General features: G+C 49.4%; 1 protein-coding gene across 2 annotated transcripts in view; it reads right to left on the bottom strand.

The window, feature by feature from the left end:
• Positions 1–18,680, bottom strand: part of DIAPH1 (diaphanous related formin 1) — a 241,251-nt gene that overhangs the window by 215,939 nt on the left and 6,632 nt on the right. For both annotated transcript variants that reach the window (XM_070746897.1, XM_070746898.1), the window contains exon 2: positions 13,665–13,691. In XM_070746897.1, the coding sequence (XP_070602998.1) occupies positions 13,665–13,691 (27 nt within the window). The remainder of the gene's footprint in view (positions 1–13,664; positions 13,692–18,680) is intronic.

Here is an 18,680-nt window from a genome sequence, read left to right as displayed (position 1 = left end):
CAACAACCCTTATTGCTAGCAAACTTTGCTGATTTCTCCTCCTTCTCTGTGATCTGAAAGTGTGATTTAAAATGACTTTTCCCTCCTTTTTATCCTTCCCAATCTAGTTCCACCCCAGCCTAATCTTTGAGTGGTCTGTGCTTGAACTCAAACTGTCAATAAAATTGTCCCTTACAGCCAGTAATATCTGCCCAACCTCCTTGAATTCAAAAAATACAAAATGTCTTAAAAAGCAGTACCTTTCTCTCCTTCTCTGTGATCTTTTCATAAACTTCAACAAACTGATTTATCCTTGTTGGCCAGGGACAGAAATCATCCACATCGGTTAAATCTCTATCCCCTTTGCCTAGTTTAAATGCCTGTCCAAAAAAGTTCTGAACTCCTCACCAAGCACCTGGGTACCTCTATATGATGAATGCAAACCATCCCCCTTAAAAAACTCCATATTAGACCACCTACTAACATCATGACTAACATATCCAAAACCTTGGTAACTATAGCACATTTAAACCATAATATTATAATATTACTAGGATTAGTGATGGCAAAACTATAAATGCCAGTTTTAATTTATCTTACTGTTCCAGCTTACTCCTATTGCTTCTCTGAATAATATAGTATATTTTTACAATCCACTATACAGTGGTACCTCTTCTTACAAACTTAATTTGTTCCGTGAGGAGGTTCATAAGTAGAAAAGTTCGTAAGATGAAACAATGTTTCCCATAGGAATCAATGTAAAAGCAAATAATGCATGTAAACCCAGTAGGAAAATCCCAACTTTACGGCTTTAAAAAAAAGTGGCGGGCGGACAAAGTGAAGGCTAAATGGAGACCGGCAGCGAGGAGAAGCGAGGATTGGAGGTCCTAATGAAGGCTAACACTGCCCCAAATTTCTCCCAAAATCACCCCTCCAGATGCTTCCTACGCCACCCCAAATCTCTCCAAAAATCGCCCCTCCAAAAGCTTCATATGTTGCCCCAAATCGCTCCTAAAATTGCCCCTCCAAAAGCTTCCTACGTTGCCCCAAATCTCTCCAAAAATCACCCCTCCAAAAGCTTCTATGTTGCCCCAAATCACTCCTAAAATCGCCCCTCCAAAAGCTTCTACCTTGCCCCAAATCGGTCCTAAAATCACCCCTCCAGCCGCTTCCTATGCCAGCCCAAATTGAGGTCCTAACGAAGGCAAATGGAGTGAAGAAAGGCAGCAAGGAGAATAGGCGTTGATTGCTTACCTGAACGCCTCTTCTCGTACGGTGAGCGGGTACAGCAGTCACATGGGTTGCTCATGTCCAATCCGGTGGAACTGAGCCTAGTATTAAAAAAGCTTGCCGGATCCGCCCCTTCCCCAGAATTCGCGAATCCATAGACTAGGCTCAGTTGTGAAGCTCTGTAGTGTTCAACTCTCATTGTTAGAAGAAGAAAGATATAGAAAGGTAAAGAAGACACATACAAGGGCGGGAAGTGACTGCTGTACCCGCTCACCGTACGAGAAGAGGCGTTCAGGTAAGCAATCAACGCCTATTCTCCGTACTGAAGGAGCGGGTCCAGCAGTCACATGGGACATACCCAATAGATGGTCCCTAGGGTGGGATTAGCTTGCTATCGTGTGAGATAACGGATTGGAGTACCCTTCTGCCGAAGGCAGCGTCCGCTGAAGCGTAAGAATCAATTTTGTAGTGCCTGATGAAGGAATTTGGCGAGGCCCAAGTGGCTGCTTTGCAGACCTCCTCCAACGGGGCTTGAGTCGCCCAAGCGGCCAAGGTGGCTGCGCTCCTGGTGGAATGCGCAGTGATGTTCCTTGGAACTGAGAGGGAGGCCGACTCATAGGCCTTAGATATAGTCCCTCTGATCCAACGGCCTATTACTGTTGAAGACACTTTGGCCCCCATGACTCTGGGATGATAGGCTACAAAAAGTGCTTCTGACCTCCGAAAGGGTCCTGTGCGTTGGATATATATTCTCAGCGCTCTGGTGAGATCCAGGGTGTGCCATCTAATTGCCAAGGGATGGTCTCGTTGGAGACAGAAGGAAGGTAGGACAATATCCTGAGATCTGTGGAACATGGAACTGACCTTGGGTAAGAAGGTGGGGTCCAGTCGCAAGACTACCTTGTCCTGATGGAATTGGCAAAGGTCCTGCCTGATTGAGAGGGCAGCCAGCTCCGAAATGCGTCGGGCAGAGGTAATAGCCACCAGGAAAGCTACCTTAAAGGATAGGTACCTGAGGGACGCCGATTTTAGGGGTTCGTATGGTGCCTGCGTGAGGGAATGGAGAACCCGTGGCAAATCCCAGGATGGATACCTGTGGACCTTGGAAGGTCTGAGGTTGGCTATGCCCTTGAGGAATTCCTGAACTTCAGGGAAGGATCGGAGAGGCTGTCTGCGGGGACCCCCTAGGACAGATGAAATGGCTGCCAGATGACGCCGGAGGGTGCTGGTGGAAAGTCCTTTATGGAAGCCTTGCATAAGGAAGGAAATAATTCTGTGTATGGGGATGCACAGAGGGGAGAAACCTTCCTGTAGGCACCACTGGTGAAACTTGGACCACGTGTGGTCGTAGATTCGATTGGTCGAGCCCCTCCTGGCCTTTAAAATGACCTCCACTGAATCGGGGTCATGACCACGCAGTTCTAAATCTCTCCTGATAACAGCCAGGCGGTGAGGTGGAACCACTCCGGGTCTGGATGGAAAGAGGCCCCCTGCCGCAGCATATCCCCCGAAACGGGGAGTCGCCAAGGGTCCTGGACGGACAGCTGTTGGAGATCCGCGAACCAGGGCCGGCGGGGCCAATGAGGGGCGATTAAGATTACTCGGGCCCTCTCGGTGAGGACCTTGTGAATCACGTCCGGGAGGATTGGAATTGGAGGAAATGCGTAGAGTAGGCCTGGAGGCCATGGACTCCGGAGGGCATTGATTGCTTCCGCTCCCGGGGATGGAAATCTGGAATAGAAGCGAGGGAGTTGGGCGTTCGCATTGGTCGCGAAGAGATCCAGGACTGGTAGGCCGAATCTGAGGGTGATTTGATGGAACAGGTCTTGATGAAGGTTCCACTCTCCTGGGTCTATCGTTGCTCGGGATAGCCAATCCGCCTGGACGTTGAGACTCCCCGAGATGTGATCGGCTAGGAGCGACTGGAGATGTTTTTCCGCCCAAAGGCCCAACTTGAGGGCCTCCCTCATGAGAGCCTTGGATCTCGTGCCCCCCTGTCTGCAGATATGGCTTTTTGTGGCAATGTTGTCGGTGAGAATGAGAACGTGCCGGTTGGGAATGCGAGGAGAGAAATGCTTCAGAGCCAGGGAAACGGCTCTTAACTCTAGCCAATTGATTGGCCTGGAAGCTTCCTCCGGGGACCACGTGCCCTGGGCTATCATCCCCTGGGCGTGGGCGCCCCATCCCGATAGACTGGCATCTGTGGTGATGACAAATTGATCCGGGCACCTGAACGGGGATCCTCTGTCCATGGCCGGAGACTTCCACCACTTGAAGGATCTGCGAACACTCAGTGGGATGACAATGCGTCGATTTGAGTTGCTGTGCCCCGATCTCTGAAAAGGCAACAGTAGCCACTGGAGTTCCCTAGCATGAAGGCGAGCCCAGGGAATGATGCCTATGCATGACACCATCTTCCCCAAAAGGGAAGATAGAGTAACTATGGATACTGAAGGATTAGATAAAATGTTAGAAATTAACTCCACTATACTGAGTTTTCTCTCGGGAGAGAGAAAAACCTGGGAGGATTTTGAATCAATAATGGATCCCAGGTGAGAAATGGAAGTGGAAGGTTGGAGGTGACTTTTATCAAAGTTGATGGAAAATCCATGGTCCTGGAGGACTGACATGGTGACAGAAAGGTCTGTTTTCACTCTCTCTAGGGAGTTCCCATGAATTAAAATATCATCAAGATAACATAAAATGTGGATGGGAGACGCCCGGATATAGGCCGCCAGGGACCCCAAGAGCTTTGTAAAGACCCGAGGGGCCGAGGAGAGGCCAAATGGCATCGCCCTATACTGGAAATGCCTGCCTTGAAAGGAAAAACGTAAAAATTTTCTGTGGCACTTGGCTATAGGAATGTGAAGGTAGGCCTCAGTGAGGTCTAAGGAGACCATGAAATCTCCCGAGTGAATGGCGGCCAAAATAGAAGACAAGGAGTGCATCTTAAACTTCCTATATTTGATGAATAGGTTTAGTTTCTTTAAATCCAAAATGGCTCTCCAACCTCCGGAGGACTTTGGAACCATAAATAGGATGGAGTAAAAACCTAGGCCCTTCTGACCGGAAGGGACCGGTTGAATGGCTCTGATGGACAATAGATGAGAAATGGCCTCCTCCATACGGTTACAATCTGAGGATGACCTGGGAGAAGGGCAGGAAATAAAACGTTTTGGGGGAGGAGAAATAAATTCTAAAAGAAGGCCTGTTTGAACAGTGTCAATGACCCAAGGGTCCTTGGAGGTGAGACGCCAATTAGAGGCGAAATGAGCTAGGCGACCCCCTATGGGAATGGAGGTAAGATTACCATCTAGGTTTTTTTGAAGCCCTGTTAGAGGAAGCTCCCCTTTGGAAACGAAACCCTCTACCCCTGGAGTTCCTGCCTTGGGAACGAAAGCGGGGGGAATACTGACCTGGAGACCTCTGATAGGAAGCCGCTTGATCTTGCTGGCGCCCTGGGCGACGAAAGGACTGCGTTTTGGTAACCTTTTTCGTGGTTGGACCCAAAACCTTCTTCTTGTCCGTGGTCTCCGTGAGGAGTGGATCCAGAAGATCACCGAAGAGAAGGTCGCGCTTTAAGGGGCCCTGGGATAACTGCCACTTTTGGCGAACTCCCGCTTGCCAAGGGCGAATCCATAGGAGTCTTCTTGCCGTTGTAGACGCTGCAATAGACTTAGCAGAAAATCTAGTAGATTGCAAGGTGGCATCAGCCACGTACTGGGCAGCTGCAAAGACCTTGTTGAAGTCTTGTTGACCTCTCAAGTCATCGGGAGGAATGTGCTGTTGAAGTTGGCGAAGCCACAGCAGCATGGCTCTGGAGAAGAAGGAGGCCGCTGCAGAACTTTTAATGGCCCAGGAATCAGCGGTGAATCCTCTTTTGAGCATTTGCTCGATGCGCTTGTCCTCTGGGCGGAGGACTTCCTCCGCCTCGCCTGGCACAGCCGCTGCCGAGTGAAGAATCTTGACAGGTTCATCTGGTTTGGGAAAGGATAGAAGCTCTTCATAGGAAGAGGAGAGTTTATACAACTTTCTGTCCTTGGTGGAGGGATTAAGGCCAGAGGCTGGAAAATCCCACTGTTTGAGTAAGGCATCTTTAAACAATTTAGGCATAGGAATTACCTCGTTATCCTCCTGTTCCTCTGTGAAGTAAGGTAGATTCTCCTCCGGGGGATCAGTGGAAGTGGAGGCTTGTTTCTCCTGGGCCGCTAATCCCGTAGAAATTCTAGCTTTGAGGAGGAGAGATTTGAATAGTTGAGAAGGAAAAATAGTAATTGGAGGAGGGACCTTTATTTGGGATTCCTCATCCTCTGATAAGCCCTGAAAAGGGTCTTCATCCTCCTCTACATCCTCATATTCATCCTGGGAGGATTCTGAATCATCCTGAATAGGAGCTCTGACCGCTGGGGAAGAACCCAAGGGGCGGGAGGAACGAGAAGGAGGAAGAGGTAAAGGAAGCTCATTGATGGTAGAGAGTTTGGCATCAATGGCTTTGGACAACACAGCAAAAATAGATTGGAACTCAGGAGGTAAACTGGAAATATCAGCAGAAATGGCAGAAGAATCCCTAAAGGCCTGGGAGGATCCTGGCTGGGGGGAATCTTCAATAATATCTGGTTCCTCTGGACCTATGCCCCATAGGTTAGGTTGGGGTCTGTCTAGGTTTGGCTCATCCAGAGATAACACAGGGACCCCAGAAGGAGGCAGACTAGAGGCCTCTGGTGGGTCTTGACTACTGATTACTTGGGCCTGCACTTTCAAACGTTTTGCTGATTTGTCATGAATTTTTTGTAGGGCTAGGTCCCTTCTCTTCTCGGCCCTGGTGACCTTGGTCGAGGGGCGGGCCCCTGGAGAAGAGGAGGAAGAGGCCTGGGGGATACTAGTAATCTCATCGCCTGTAGGCCTGGCCTCTCTGGGACCTTTAGTTGTGCCTCTCTTGGGAAAAGTAGCCATAGTCTGACAATTAACAGAAGACAAGGCTGAGCCAATAACTGAATTATAAGGAGAAGATTTCAAGGACTTCCCAAGAGGAATGGATCCTGCTTCGAGGCCTCGAAGCTGCTGAAACGTGAGGACAATCTGGGCAAACCCAGAGTTCGTGCCCCCAAATCCAGCGGGGCCAGCCTCCCTAAACTTTGTAATTAAGTAAACCAAGGCACTCTGGTTGGAGGCTTAGCCGGTGGAGAATTTAGCCTGGGACCCCCAAGGCCCGCTCCCGGATCCACGCGGTGGACTGAGGCCTACGCGGCTGGCAGAAGGCCAACACGAGAGGCCTAGATTTTAAAAAAGGGCGCGAAGGCCTTCGCGCCGAAAAAATCGCTCCGTAGAATTTCTTAAGGGAAAAGCGATCGACTAAGTCCAGGAGACTAGAAGGCGTCTCACTCCGCAGGAGGTATTTTATAAGCCCTTAAATATTTGTATACAATAAATAATCAATAATTCAATGGATAAATACTTGCACCAGGACCTCCAGGCCAAGGGATTAGAAGAATCCACAAGCGGCCGCAGGAATCGTAACCGGCAAAACCGCCGGGGGGAAACGAAACCGCAACTTCTCCCAAGGAAAAAAGCCGAGCCGCTTCTTTTCTTTTTTTCTTTTAAACGGCTGGCGCAATTAGTGCAAGTAAATAAATAAAGACAATAAATCTTACTACTTTTTGAAGGAAAGATCGAAGGGAAGGTGTTAGAATGTTGAACGAGCTATCACAATACAACCGCAGGATATGCGAACTGAGCGAATTCTGGGGAAGGGGCGGATCCGGCAAGCTTTTTTAATACTAGGCTCAGTTCCACCGGATTGGACATGAGCAACCCATGTGACTGCTGGACCCGCTCCTTCAGTACGGAGAAACCAGGCAAACACTTACTATGCCATCCAAATCGAGGTCCTAATGAAGTGAAAAAAATGAGTGAAAAAAGGCAGCAAGGAGAAACCAGGCAAACACTTACTATGCCACCCAAATAGAGGTCCTAACAAAGGCAAATGGAGTGAAGAAAGGCAGCAAGGAGAAACGAGGCATTTTGAAAGGAGAGGTGATTTTGGAAGACTTTGGAAGCGGTTTGGAGTGTCATAGGAAGCTTTTGGGGCAGCGCTTTTGGAGGCAATTTGGGATGGTGTAGGGAGCATCTGGAGGGGTGATTTTGGGAGCAATTTGGAGCGGTGTAAGAAGCTTTAGGGGGAGCGATTTTGGAGGCGATTTGGGGCAGTGTAAGATGTTTTTGGAGGGGTGAATTTGAGAGCAATTTGGAGCAGTGTAAGAAGCTTTTGGAGGGGTGATTTTGGGAGCGATTTGGGGTGGCATAGGAAGCTTTTGGAGGGGTGATTTTAGCAGCGAGATGGGACAAAGGAAGCAGTAGGTTAGGGGGGATTTTAGCAGCGGGATGGGGCGGCTGCGGGGAGAAGAGGAAGCAGAGGGCTAGAGGGGAAAGTGGCAGGGAAATGGGGCAGCTCCGGCATTCCCCGCCTCGGGACTGCAGGTGCAAGCAAAAGGAGGCGGGGAATCCCGGCGGGGGTGGCAAGCAAGTGGGAAATCCCAGCAGTAGCAGTCACAAGGCAGGGGAATCCCTGCAGCAGTAAGAAAGTGCACGTGCAGTAAGAGAGCCCACACATCTGGGCTCGGGTTCATAAGGATTTCCCATTTGCTTGCCGCCCACGCCGGGATTTCCCACCTCCTTTTGCTTGCACTGGCAGTCCGGGGAATCCTGGCTGTCGGTGCTGCAAGGCTGAAGGCTGTTTTCATTGCGAGAGGACGGTCCCGTGGAAGGGTTGCTGTTTCTTCCGGACCAGTTGATCCAAGCGCTGGCAGGGAAGAAACAGCGACCCTTCCACAGGACCGTCCTCTCACAATGAAAACAGCCTTCAGCCTTGCAGTACCAATGGTCTCAAGCGTCCCCCTCCCAAGCATCCCTGACCAGTCTCCCTTCTCAGGTATAAAGGACGGAGCTCGCGGGAGCCGGCAAAGGCGCCCCCTGTTCTCTGTCCTTAGCCGCAATTCTGATCGGCAGGCATCTGAGCAGGGGGGAGGGCAGTCACCCGAAAAGCAAAGCCCTGGTCGATCTGGAGTGAACCAGGGCTCATCTCGGCTCCAGCATGGTGTCTTATTTTTATCATCTCTGGTTTGACTCCACCTGACACACACCCCAAAAAACCCACCAGAAATCTGGACGAAGTGTTATAAAAAGGTCCCTGCAAAACTCCTTTCATTCTGGCCCCCGCGGGGGGGGGGGAACAGGATTCAGGAAAAAAGGGAGACCTATCTGTAATGGAGCAGTTTGTGCGCGATATGTGCCTGTCAAATGACCGACGGGCTTTTGTAGCGTTTGACATGATTACTTTGCTGCTGGTGCGGGGTGGAACCGCAGGGATAGGCGAGGTGCTGGACGTTGGCTGAGGAGCTTTTCGGCCAGTGCCAGGACCGCTTGACTAAGAGGGGGGCGTTTCTGGGCAGGCGGGTGGTCCTGGTGTTGGCCACCGCAGCGGCAGATCGATCAACGAAACGTGCTGCCTGCTGCAATCTGAAGACCCAGCCGGGCAGCGGGCTTGCGAGGGAGGGAAGAGGGTTTTTCTGAGCCCATCCAAGCATGATAGGCAGGTGACAAGGTGCAGCTGGCCTCTTCCACGAAGCCCCCTTAGGGCCGGGGAGGGAGGAGGGAGAGGAAAGGAGGCAATCCTTAGCCGGAGCCACCAGTAACCCTTCCAACTCTGTCTCCGCTCTGCCCAGAAACGCCCCCCTCTCAGCCAAGCAGTCCTGGCGTTGCCCGAATAGCTCCTCAGCCAACGCCCAGCACCACACCCATCCCCGCAGCTCCACCCCGCACCAGCAGCAAAGTAATCATGTCAAACGCTACAAAACACTTTATGGCAGCAGCGGCAGAGGAAATAATAATAATAATCTGGGGGCTGAGGTAGGAGCCTGCCTTTTCATGGCGGCAGCAGCAACAGCGATCTGGAGCCTGAATGAACCCATCCCCCAGGACCTGACCCTCCTGCTGTGGAAACGCAGCTGAAAGGGAGTCTGGCAGGTCCTGGAGGATTCAGGCTCCCAAGCGCCAGAGCCGCTCCTGCCATGGAAAGGCAGCAAAGGGGAAAATAAGCCTGTCCCCCGCAGCTACCTTTCCATGGCAGCACCACTGCTCCTGCCATGGAAAGGCACCAAAAAAGAAAATAAGCCTGTCCCCCGAAGCTGCCTTTCCATGGCAGCAGCAGTGGTGGCAGCGCTCGGGAGACTGAACGAGCCCGTATCCCAGGTCCTGCCACTCCCGCCATGGAAAGGTAGCCGAAGAGGAAGTCTGGCAAGTTCTGGAGGGCAGGCTCGTTCAGTCTCTCGAGTACTGCCACCACTGCTGCTCCTGCCATGGAAAGGCAACTTCGGAGGACAGGCTTATTTTCTTGCTTTGATCAACCATCCACTTACTTACCTACCCATCTAGGCCCTTCAATACCACTCTGGACTGTTCTGGGAAGAGGGGAAGGGGGGCTGGGGAGGGAGTTCCCTGGAATGACAATCAAATCAGTCTTTGTAACTGACAAAGTGGCTGTGTGTTTCCGTCCCCCCCACTCTTTCTCCACCCGAAGCTCTGCAATGCAAAGCCAGTTGCCCGGGTGACCTGATTCTCTCTCCACGCCCTCTCCCTTTCACCTTCTCCTTTTCCCTTCACACAATGAGCTGCTCCCTTCCTAGCCGGACGTGGAGTTTTAAATCCCACAACTGATACACGCTCTCTGCAGATGCAACTGAAATTAATCTCAGTGTGCATTTTATGAGCTATACGGCGTTCACTGTTAAAACAAAATAAAAACATCAATTTGCAGAGGTTCTTTACAGTTGTGGTTGATTATGAGACCTCTTCCCCCCTTTTTTTCTCTGAAGGAAAAGGAGGTCGGAAAGTTGGAGAGCAATTTGGAGTTGTTTTTGAATTAACACCACGATTCAGGGCAACAATTTGATTTGATTTATTTTTGGCGCCTTGGTAATGCTAGATTCCTCTTCTACAAGCTTCCAACTCTGACCCGCATCTCCGGAATCCCTCCTTTAGAAAAAATGAAACGCTAATTTCCTTATTTCGAATCTAAAGTGAGCAGGATTTTTTTTGACAGTTCCCCTTCTAACCTGAGCCCACCTTCGCCGCCTCGTCTGAAGCGCAAAGGAAAACTTTACCAGACTGAATTAACCTCTTTATCCCGATAATCTCCAGTTTCCAGCATCCCCTTGCAAGGAAAACAGCCATGCTCAAGGTAATGGAGTCTCTGCTTGTTCAACCCAGGCCAGTGAGGCGCCTCCAGCTCGATCCATCTCGCAGAAGAAGGTGAAGATTGAGCTGGGGGCGGCCCATTCATTCCCCGTGATCGGTTCGCTTTTGTCTTCTTTTACGGTAGCCACCACCGCTGAGGTTTTCTGGGGCTGGCAGTGGCAGCTTTGAGGTCTAATTCCAAATTCAGGAGCTCCCCGCAGATTTCAGACACTTACACTTTTTGGCCATCCCATAAGCAGCATAACTGCCAAGCGCAGTTGGAGGGCGAGAGATGTAACCGAGCTGGTGAAGATTCAGCGGGAGAAAAATGTAAGTGTCTGAAATCTGCAGGGAGCTCCTGGATTTGGGATTAGCCCTCAAAACCGCCACCGCCAGCCTGAGATAACCTCAGCAGTGGTGATTACGGTAAAAGAAGACAAAAACGAACCGATCACGGGGAATGAATGGGGCCCCTCCAGCTCGATCCATCTCGCAGAAGGTGAAGATCGAGCTGGAGGCGCCCCATTCATTCCCCATAATTGATTAGCTTTTGTCTTTTTACCATAGCCACCACCGCTGAGGCTATGTGGGGCTGGTGGTGGCAGGTTTGAGGGCTAATCCCAAATCCTGCAGCTCCCCGCAGATTTCAGACACTTACACTTTTGTCCAGCTCAATCTTCACCTTCTTCTGGGAGATGCTCTTCTGGATTCATTTGCTGAAGCTCGTGTTGCCCACAGCTTGGTTACATCTCTCATCCTCCTCCCGTAAGCAGCATAACTGCCCAGCGGCGGCCGACTCCCAGCCTGGCCATCGGCTGTGGAAGGGTTGCATTGCCAGCAAGACTTCCATCACAGTAGTGGCATTAGCTACTATGGCCGGGACGGCGGCAGCTCCCCCCCCCCCCCCGCCACGGGTCACCTCTTCGGGGCCAAAGCCATTCATGGCCTGCCTGCTTAAGGTGTGGGCTTGCTCCAGGGAGACTAACCCACTGAAGTAAAGTAACTCAGCTGGGCAACGCTCCTACTACTGACCCTCCCCCCCAAACCTCCTTGCTTCCAGACACCACCTCGTCTCCTTTTGTCAGGAGGGGGTTTGAGAAAGACCACTTGGCCTCTTGCAAGTCCTTTGGGCTCTTGCAGCCCTCTCGCAACGCCAAGGGGCAAGGGCTACATCCTAAGATAGAAAAGACAGTCGGACACGCCCCAACTCCTGTAGATGAGAGGGGTACAAAATGCCCGCTCCTCTTGCTCCCAAGACTGACACTGAGGGGAGAACGAGAAATACTACCCTCCCGCCTTCTTTCTCTCTGTAAAAATGCAAAGCCCAGCCTTTTCCCTTGAAGCAGCCGCGGCTCCAGAATCTTGCCTCCCCAAAGTAACGAAAATCCCGTCTCCTTCCTTTAGTAAAGCTACGGGTAAGGTCGGCTCCTTCGGCTGCTTTCTGCCACTCTTTTCAACCTGCTGTAGACTTTTCGGTTGTTTCCAAATTGCAATAGCAACAACCTGCCCCAGTGCTGTTTTTCTCCTCCGCCTTTCCTCGGTCTTCCCCGGGGCTTCTCGGGAAACGTAGTTTTTCCGTCCCGCCTTCCATTAAAAAGGAGTGGGCAGGAGAGCGCTACAAAAAGTACTCTCGCTCCTTTTGTAGTGCTCTCCTGCCTGCTACAAGGACTTCCCACTGTGGGGAAGAAGTCCTGACCGTGACGCCTGTCTTTGCAGCCGACAGGAGAGCAAGTAAGCAGGAGAGCAAGTGAGCGAACGAGAGATGAGCTGCGGTGTCATTGTAGTGGGCGGGATGGGCGCCTTTGGCGAGGGGGGTGGGCGGGTGGGAAGGTGGCGGCTCCAGGCTCTCCTGTCCATCCAGAAGCCAAAATTCCACCCTTCCCCACACCTGGCTTTGGCCCCTCGCGGGCTTCTGTCAGGAGGGGGCGGCAGGTGATGGATGACCAGGGCTCCTACAGACACATTTTGGCAGTGAAATGGTCTCGCCCGCTGCTTCCTTTGCTCGCCTCAGTCTCTGCTCCATTCGTCTCCACTTGATCCGCCTACCGCTTTTTTTTTTTAAGCCTTAATGTTTTGGATTTTCCTAATGGGATTGCACGCATTATTCGCTTTTCCATGGATTCCTATGGGAAACATTGTTTCGTCTTATGAACTTTTCATCTTACGAACCTCGTCCCAGAACCAATTAAGTTTGTAGGACTAGGTATTACTGTATTATCTTCCAGGCCCGCTCTAAAAATATTACCAAGGAAGTTATCCTTTCAATCTGTTGGTGCAAATTATAGATTTATTTATTGAACAAATTGGAAGCCAGAGTCAAAATGACTTAGCTTCCACAAAAGATAGCATTAAATGATACCATTAAATATGTATAGACATTCCTTTAAAATGGTTAATATTAAGGTGACCAGACGTCCTGCTTTTGGCAGGACAGTCCCAATTTTTAATAATTTGTCCTGCACCCTGCAGGGTTTTTAAAAAAACCTTTTTTTCCTTTCTCTGAACTGCCCAGAGTTAATAATACATTTACTTTCTCTGGGCGCTGGGACAAGGAAGCTTCTCCCACCGTACAGAGAAAAGAAACACTTTATTCGCTCTTAATGGCTCAGAGTGAATAAAGCGTTTTCTTTCTCTGGGCGCTGGAAGAAGTTTCCTCCTCCCAGCACGCAGAGAAAGAAAATGCTTTATTCACTCTGGGCAGTACAGAGCAAATAAAGTCCAGAGTACAGGTTGCTTTGCGCATGCCCAACGGCGAGAGAGAGAGAGACAGTTGGAGAAGAGACCGAGCGTGCACCTCTCCGGTGTTGGAGGGAAAAGAGTGCTGCTTCCAGTGTAAGAAGCAGCCTGAAAGCAGAACAGGCAAACTACTTTGCTCTCTTCCCTTGTCTTACTGTTTTTATGCTTTTTATAAATGGGCAAGATAATAAATTCATAGAAGTGCCGGACTGGGAAGCAATACACAAAAACAAATGTTGAGGTAAAAGTCTGCTGAGATTTTTCAGTCATCCATCGTCCTTTCCCCCCTCCCCCAATGGTGTCCCGCTTTACCGAAGTTATAATCTGATCACCTTATTAATATACTTTATCAAGAAAAAAGAGAGAGAAAAATAGCAATCAGAAAGCATAAAAACCCAGGGAAGAGAATGCACAAAATTTAGATCAGGATTTATAGATAACTTACAAAAACAGTTAATGCCAAAAATATATAATACAATTGCTCTTACCTCATCTGCCATTACACGCTTCAAGTTCTATAATTGTGAAAAGCAGAGAGACAGAAAAAAATGAATCAATAAATCACAAAAAATCCAGTAGCAAAAGAGAAATGGCTAGGAATACACACAAAACAGACATTAATGTGCACAAATATTTTCTTTGTAGATTTACAAAACACAATTGGACTTCTGGCAGAACCTCTTAAAGTAGTAGAGATGTTGATTTCTATTAAATTTGCTCCACAGCTACAGGCTTGGAATGTTTTCTAAACCAGAAGAACAACACACAAACCCTGGGAAAGGGGAGGGCATGGAAATCAACCCTTTTGCTCTCAGACTTCTTCTTGAAGTAGGAGTAGTAATTGGATGAGTCCTTGCCTGGGGAGTAGAACAACCATGTAAGTTCACTGTGGAAGAACCAGCTATTTTAAACGGATAATAAAGGATATCACTGCGTTTTTGGCACTAGGGCAAATGGTGGCAAACCTTTTTTGGCTTGGGTGCCAAAAGGGAGCACACATGCATGACAGTATGGGCGCCCACACATGCAATGTCCTCCCCCATTGCGCATATATTCAAAACCCCATGCTGCCCCTCTGCGCTGCACCCCTGCACATGCGCATAGGCCTCACTGAAGTCTCCTGACTGTTTTTTGTTCTTCTCAGGGTTAAGGAAAACCTCCTGAAGCCTAGGGTTTCCAAAAAATGGCCCAACAGGCAAGATGGAAGTTTGGAAACAAAAGAGAAGTGCCCTACTACTTACCTTTGGAGAGCTGCAACAGGCCTCACCCACCTCAGCTCCTTTCTTCTGTAGCTGCAAGAGTTTCCTGAAGGCTTCTGTAGCTGATAACAGAGCTCCGGCTCTTTCTGGAGCTCTGTTATCGGCTGCAGAGGCCTTCAGGAAATACTTGCCAGCTACAGAAGAAATGGACTGAGGTGTGAGAGGCATGACTGCAACTGTTCAAAGCCAAAGAAGTTCTTGAAGACCTCTGACAGCAAAAAGGGGAGACGCACCCAAGTGTCCCTGGCCTCCCGCCACTGCCCCCGCCCACCCGATCCACCCCTCTCTCCGACTTCTCCTCCTCCTCCGGCCACTAGTGAGGATCCTGGTGGGCAGCTTCAAGCGGCCCTCTCACAGCCCCTTCGCTGACAGCGCTCCCAGCGAAGGGGCTGGGAGAGGGGCAGGGCAGGCGTTCCCGAAGCACTCAGCAAAAGCACTCCCAGCGAAGCGGCGGCAAGAGTGCTTTCACCGAGCGCTTCGGAAATGCCTGCCCCACCCTTCTCGCAGCCCCTTCACTGGGAGCGCTTTCGTCCAGGGCTGGTAGCAAAGGGGCTGCGAGAGGGGCATGGCAGGCGTTCCCTAAGTGCTCGGCAAAAGCGCTCCCAGCGAAGTGGCTATGAGAACGCTTTCTCCAAGCGCTTCGGGAATGCCTGCCCCGCCTCTCCTGCAGCCCCTTCGCTGACAGCCCTGGACGAAAGCACTCCCAGCAAAGGGGCTGCAAGAGGGGCAAGGCAGGCGTTCCCGAAGCGCTCGGAGAAAACCCTCTCACAGCCCCTTCGCTGACAGCCCTGGCACTGAGCCCATGATCAATGCAGAGGGCCTCCTGCAGCCGCCCCTCTGCTCCAGCCCCGCCCTCCCAAAGGGTGGGGCTGCCACGTCCCGGTGGATTCCATCCCTCTGGCCAGGACAAGAGGATAGTGGTGGCAGTGGCAGTTTCCCTTTGAGAAGCAGCAGCAGCACTGGCAATGTCACATCCACCTGCCCACCGCCACTCACCCCTGAACAAGGATCCGAATGCCGGCAGTAATGCACAAAAGGGGTGAGTTTTGGGCTTGCATGCATTACAGTGGTCCCTCGAGTTTCGCGATCTCGATCTTCGCGAAACGCTATATCGCGATTTTTCAGCAATTGCTACCATCTCGTTTTTCGCGAACGCTATATCGCGATTTAAAAAAAAAAAATTTTAAAAAAATACGTGCTTGGCGCCGCGGAACTAAAAGCACTATCTGAGCATGCGCGATCTTTTTTTTTTTTTTTAAATGGCCGCGCATGCGCAGATGGTGGGGCGACGGCAGTTCGGAGGCTGGCAATGGTTACTTTCCATGCCGGCCACCCCCCCCCCCGCAGCGCCTCCGGGCTCCTCGGCGCTACAACCCCGCCCGCCAGATTCGCCCCTCTCCCCCGATTCGCCCCGTTTTTTTTGCCCTGTCCAAGTTGCTGGCTCTCAGTGAGAAGTCTTCATTTTGTGTTTGCAAACTTATTTTTTTAACGGGGGGGTGTTTGTCCTAGCCAAGTTGCTGGCTCTCAGTGAGAAGTCTTCATTTTGTGATTGCAAACTTATTTTTTTAACGGGGGGTTTGTCCTAGCCAAGTTGCTGGCTCTCAGTGAGAAGTCTTCATTTTGTGTTTGCAAACTTATTTTTTTAACGGGGGGGTTTGTCCTAGCCAAGTTGCTGGCTCTCAGTGAGAAGTCTTCATTTTGTGATTGCAAACTTATTTTTTTAACGGGGGGTTTGTCCTTGCCAAGTTGCTGGACCTCAGTGAGGACAGTTTTAGTTTGTGATTTCCAATTTAGTTTTTAAGCAGCTTTTTTGGTCTGGCCAAGTTGCTGGACCTCAGTGAGGACAGTTTTAGTTTGTGATTTCCAATTTAGTTTTTAAGCAGCTTTTTTGGCTTGCCAAGTTGCTGGACCTCAGTGAGGACAGTTTTAGTTTGTGATTTCCAATTTAGTTTTTAAGTTTTGTGTTTGCAAACTTATTTTTTTAACGGGGGGGTTTGTCCTTGCCAAGTTGCTGGACCTCAGTGAGGACAGTTTTAGTTTGTGATTTCCAATTTAGTTTTTAAGCAGCTTTTTTGGGCTTGCCAAGTTGCTGGACCTCAGTGAGGACAGTTTTAGTTTGTGATTTCCAATTTAGTTTTTAAGCAGCTTTTTTGGTCTGGCCAAGTTGCTGGACCTCAGTGAGGACAGTTTTAGTTTGTGATTTCCAATTTAGTTTTTAAGCAGCTTTTTTGGGCTTGCCAAGTTGCTGGACCTCAGTGAGGACAGTTTTAGTTTGTGATTTCCAATTTAGTTTTTAAGCAGCTTTTTTGGGCTTGCCAAGTTGCTGGACCTCAGTGAGGACAGTTTTAGTTTGTGATTTCCAATTTAGTTTTTAAGTTTTGTGTTTGCAAACTTATTTTTTTAACGGGGGGTTTGTCCTTGCCAAGTTGCTGGACCTCAGTGAGGACAGTTTTAGTTTGTGATTTCCAATTTAGTTTTTAAGCAGCTTTTTTGGGCTTGCCAAGTTGCTGGACCTCAGTGAGGACAGTTTTAGTTTGTGATTTCCAATTTAGTTTTTAAGCAGCTTTTTTGGTCTGGCCAAGTTGCTGGACCTCAGTGAGGACAGTTTTAGTTTGTGATTTCCAATTTAGTTTTTAAGCAGCTTTTTTGGGCTTGCCAAGTTGCTGGACCTCAGTGAGGACAGTTTTAGTTTGTGATTTCCAATTTAGTTTTTAAGCAGCTTTTTTGGTCTGGCCAAGTTGCTGGACCTCAGTGAGGACAGTTTAGTTTGTGATTTCCAATTTAGTTTTTAAGCAGCTTTTTTGGGCTTGCCAAGTTGCTGGACCTCAGTGAGGACAGTTTTAGTTTGTGATTTCCAATTTAGTTTTTAAGCAGCTTTTTTGGTCTGGCCAAGTTGCTGGACCTCAGTGAGGACAGTTTTAGTTTGTGATTTCCAATTTAGTTTTTAAGCAGCTTTTTTGGGCTTGCCAAGTTGCTGGACCTCAGTGAGGACAGTTTTAGTTTGTGATTTCCAATTTAGTTTTTAAGCAGCTTTTTTGGGCTTGCCAAGTTGCTGGACCTCAGTGAGGACAGTTTTAGTTTGTGATTTCCAATTTAGTTTTTAAGCAGCTTTTTTGGGCTTGCCAAGTTGCTGGACCTCAGTGAGGACAGTTTTAGTTTGTGATTTCCAATTTAGTTTTTAAGCAGCTTTTTTGGCCCTCATGTCCTCCTTCCATCCCTCCCTCCCTCCCTCCCTTAAAAAGCACTTAAGCAATGACAGAATAAAAACCCCCAGCCCTCACCTGTGTTTGAATTTCATTCATTCACTCAGTCAGTCATTCATTCATTCTTCTCTATGCCACTCAGTCCCAACACTTTCAACCCACAAATTACCATTTCCCATCCCCTTAATGTACTGTACTGTACCTCCACCTGTACCTGTACCTGTACTGTACACATTTAATAACACACTTAGTCATCCTGATAGAAATAATAAAAATATTTATTTACTGTACATTTTTTTGGGGGGGGGTGTAAGCATAACTAGGATAAATCGGGATCTTCTTCTATCACCATGTCTACAATGGACGCTGCAGGTGATGGTGTGACAGACCTCGCGGTTTTCGTGACAAACATAGTTATGGGCAGTTGTTGGCGCTTTTTCTTTTCCTTGGCTAACATGGCTCTGTATGGTGCAATGGTGTTGTCAAGGGAGGCCTTAAATTGTAAAGAGCGAGTCATGTGGGGATCCCAAAGTTCCACCATGCGTTGGAGATTTGCAGCAGCTCTGTTCACTTCTGCAAGCCGCTCAAGCGTTAGGCCAACATCTTCTTCTTCCTCATCTTCTTCAGCTCCCTCCTCTTCTTCACTCGCTGACCTGGTCAGCTCCTCCAGATCTTTGTCTGTCAGCGGTAGGCCATGCTCATCAAGCAAACCATTGACTTCCTCTGGTGTCATGTCAACGAAGCCTTCTCCACCCACTGCCTGTGCCAGCTTCACAGAGGTCTGGACTGCAGCATCTTGAATTTCTTCGGGAGCAAATCCCCTGTGAGCATGCACCACTTCTGGCCACAATTTCTTCCAGCAGGCATTCATTGTCTGTGTCTTCATATCTGTCAAGGCACTCTGAATGTTCTTCAGACAAGATGCAATTGTGTACTGACGCCAGTAGGCCTTCAATGTGAAGTTTTGATCAGCTTCCATTGCTTCCACAATGCTTGCAAGAGAATTGCGCGTGTACAGTGCCTTAAATGCACGGATAACACC

The sequence above is a fragment of the Erythrolamprus reginae genome, chromosome 3, assembly GCF_031021105.1.
Source record: "Erythrolamprus reginae isolate rEryReg1 chromosome 3, rEryReg1.hap1, whole genome shotgun sequence".
Classification (NCBI taxonomy): Eukaryota; Metazoa; Chordata; class Lepidosauria; order Squamata; family Dipsadidae; genus Erythrolamprus; species Erythrolamprus reginae.
This window is presented reverse-complemented; position numbering and strand designations above follow the sequence as displayed.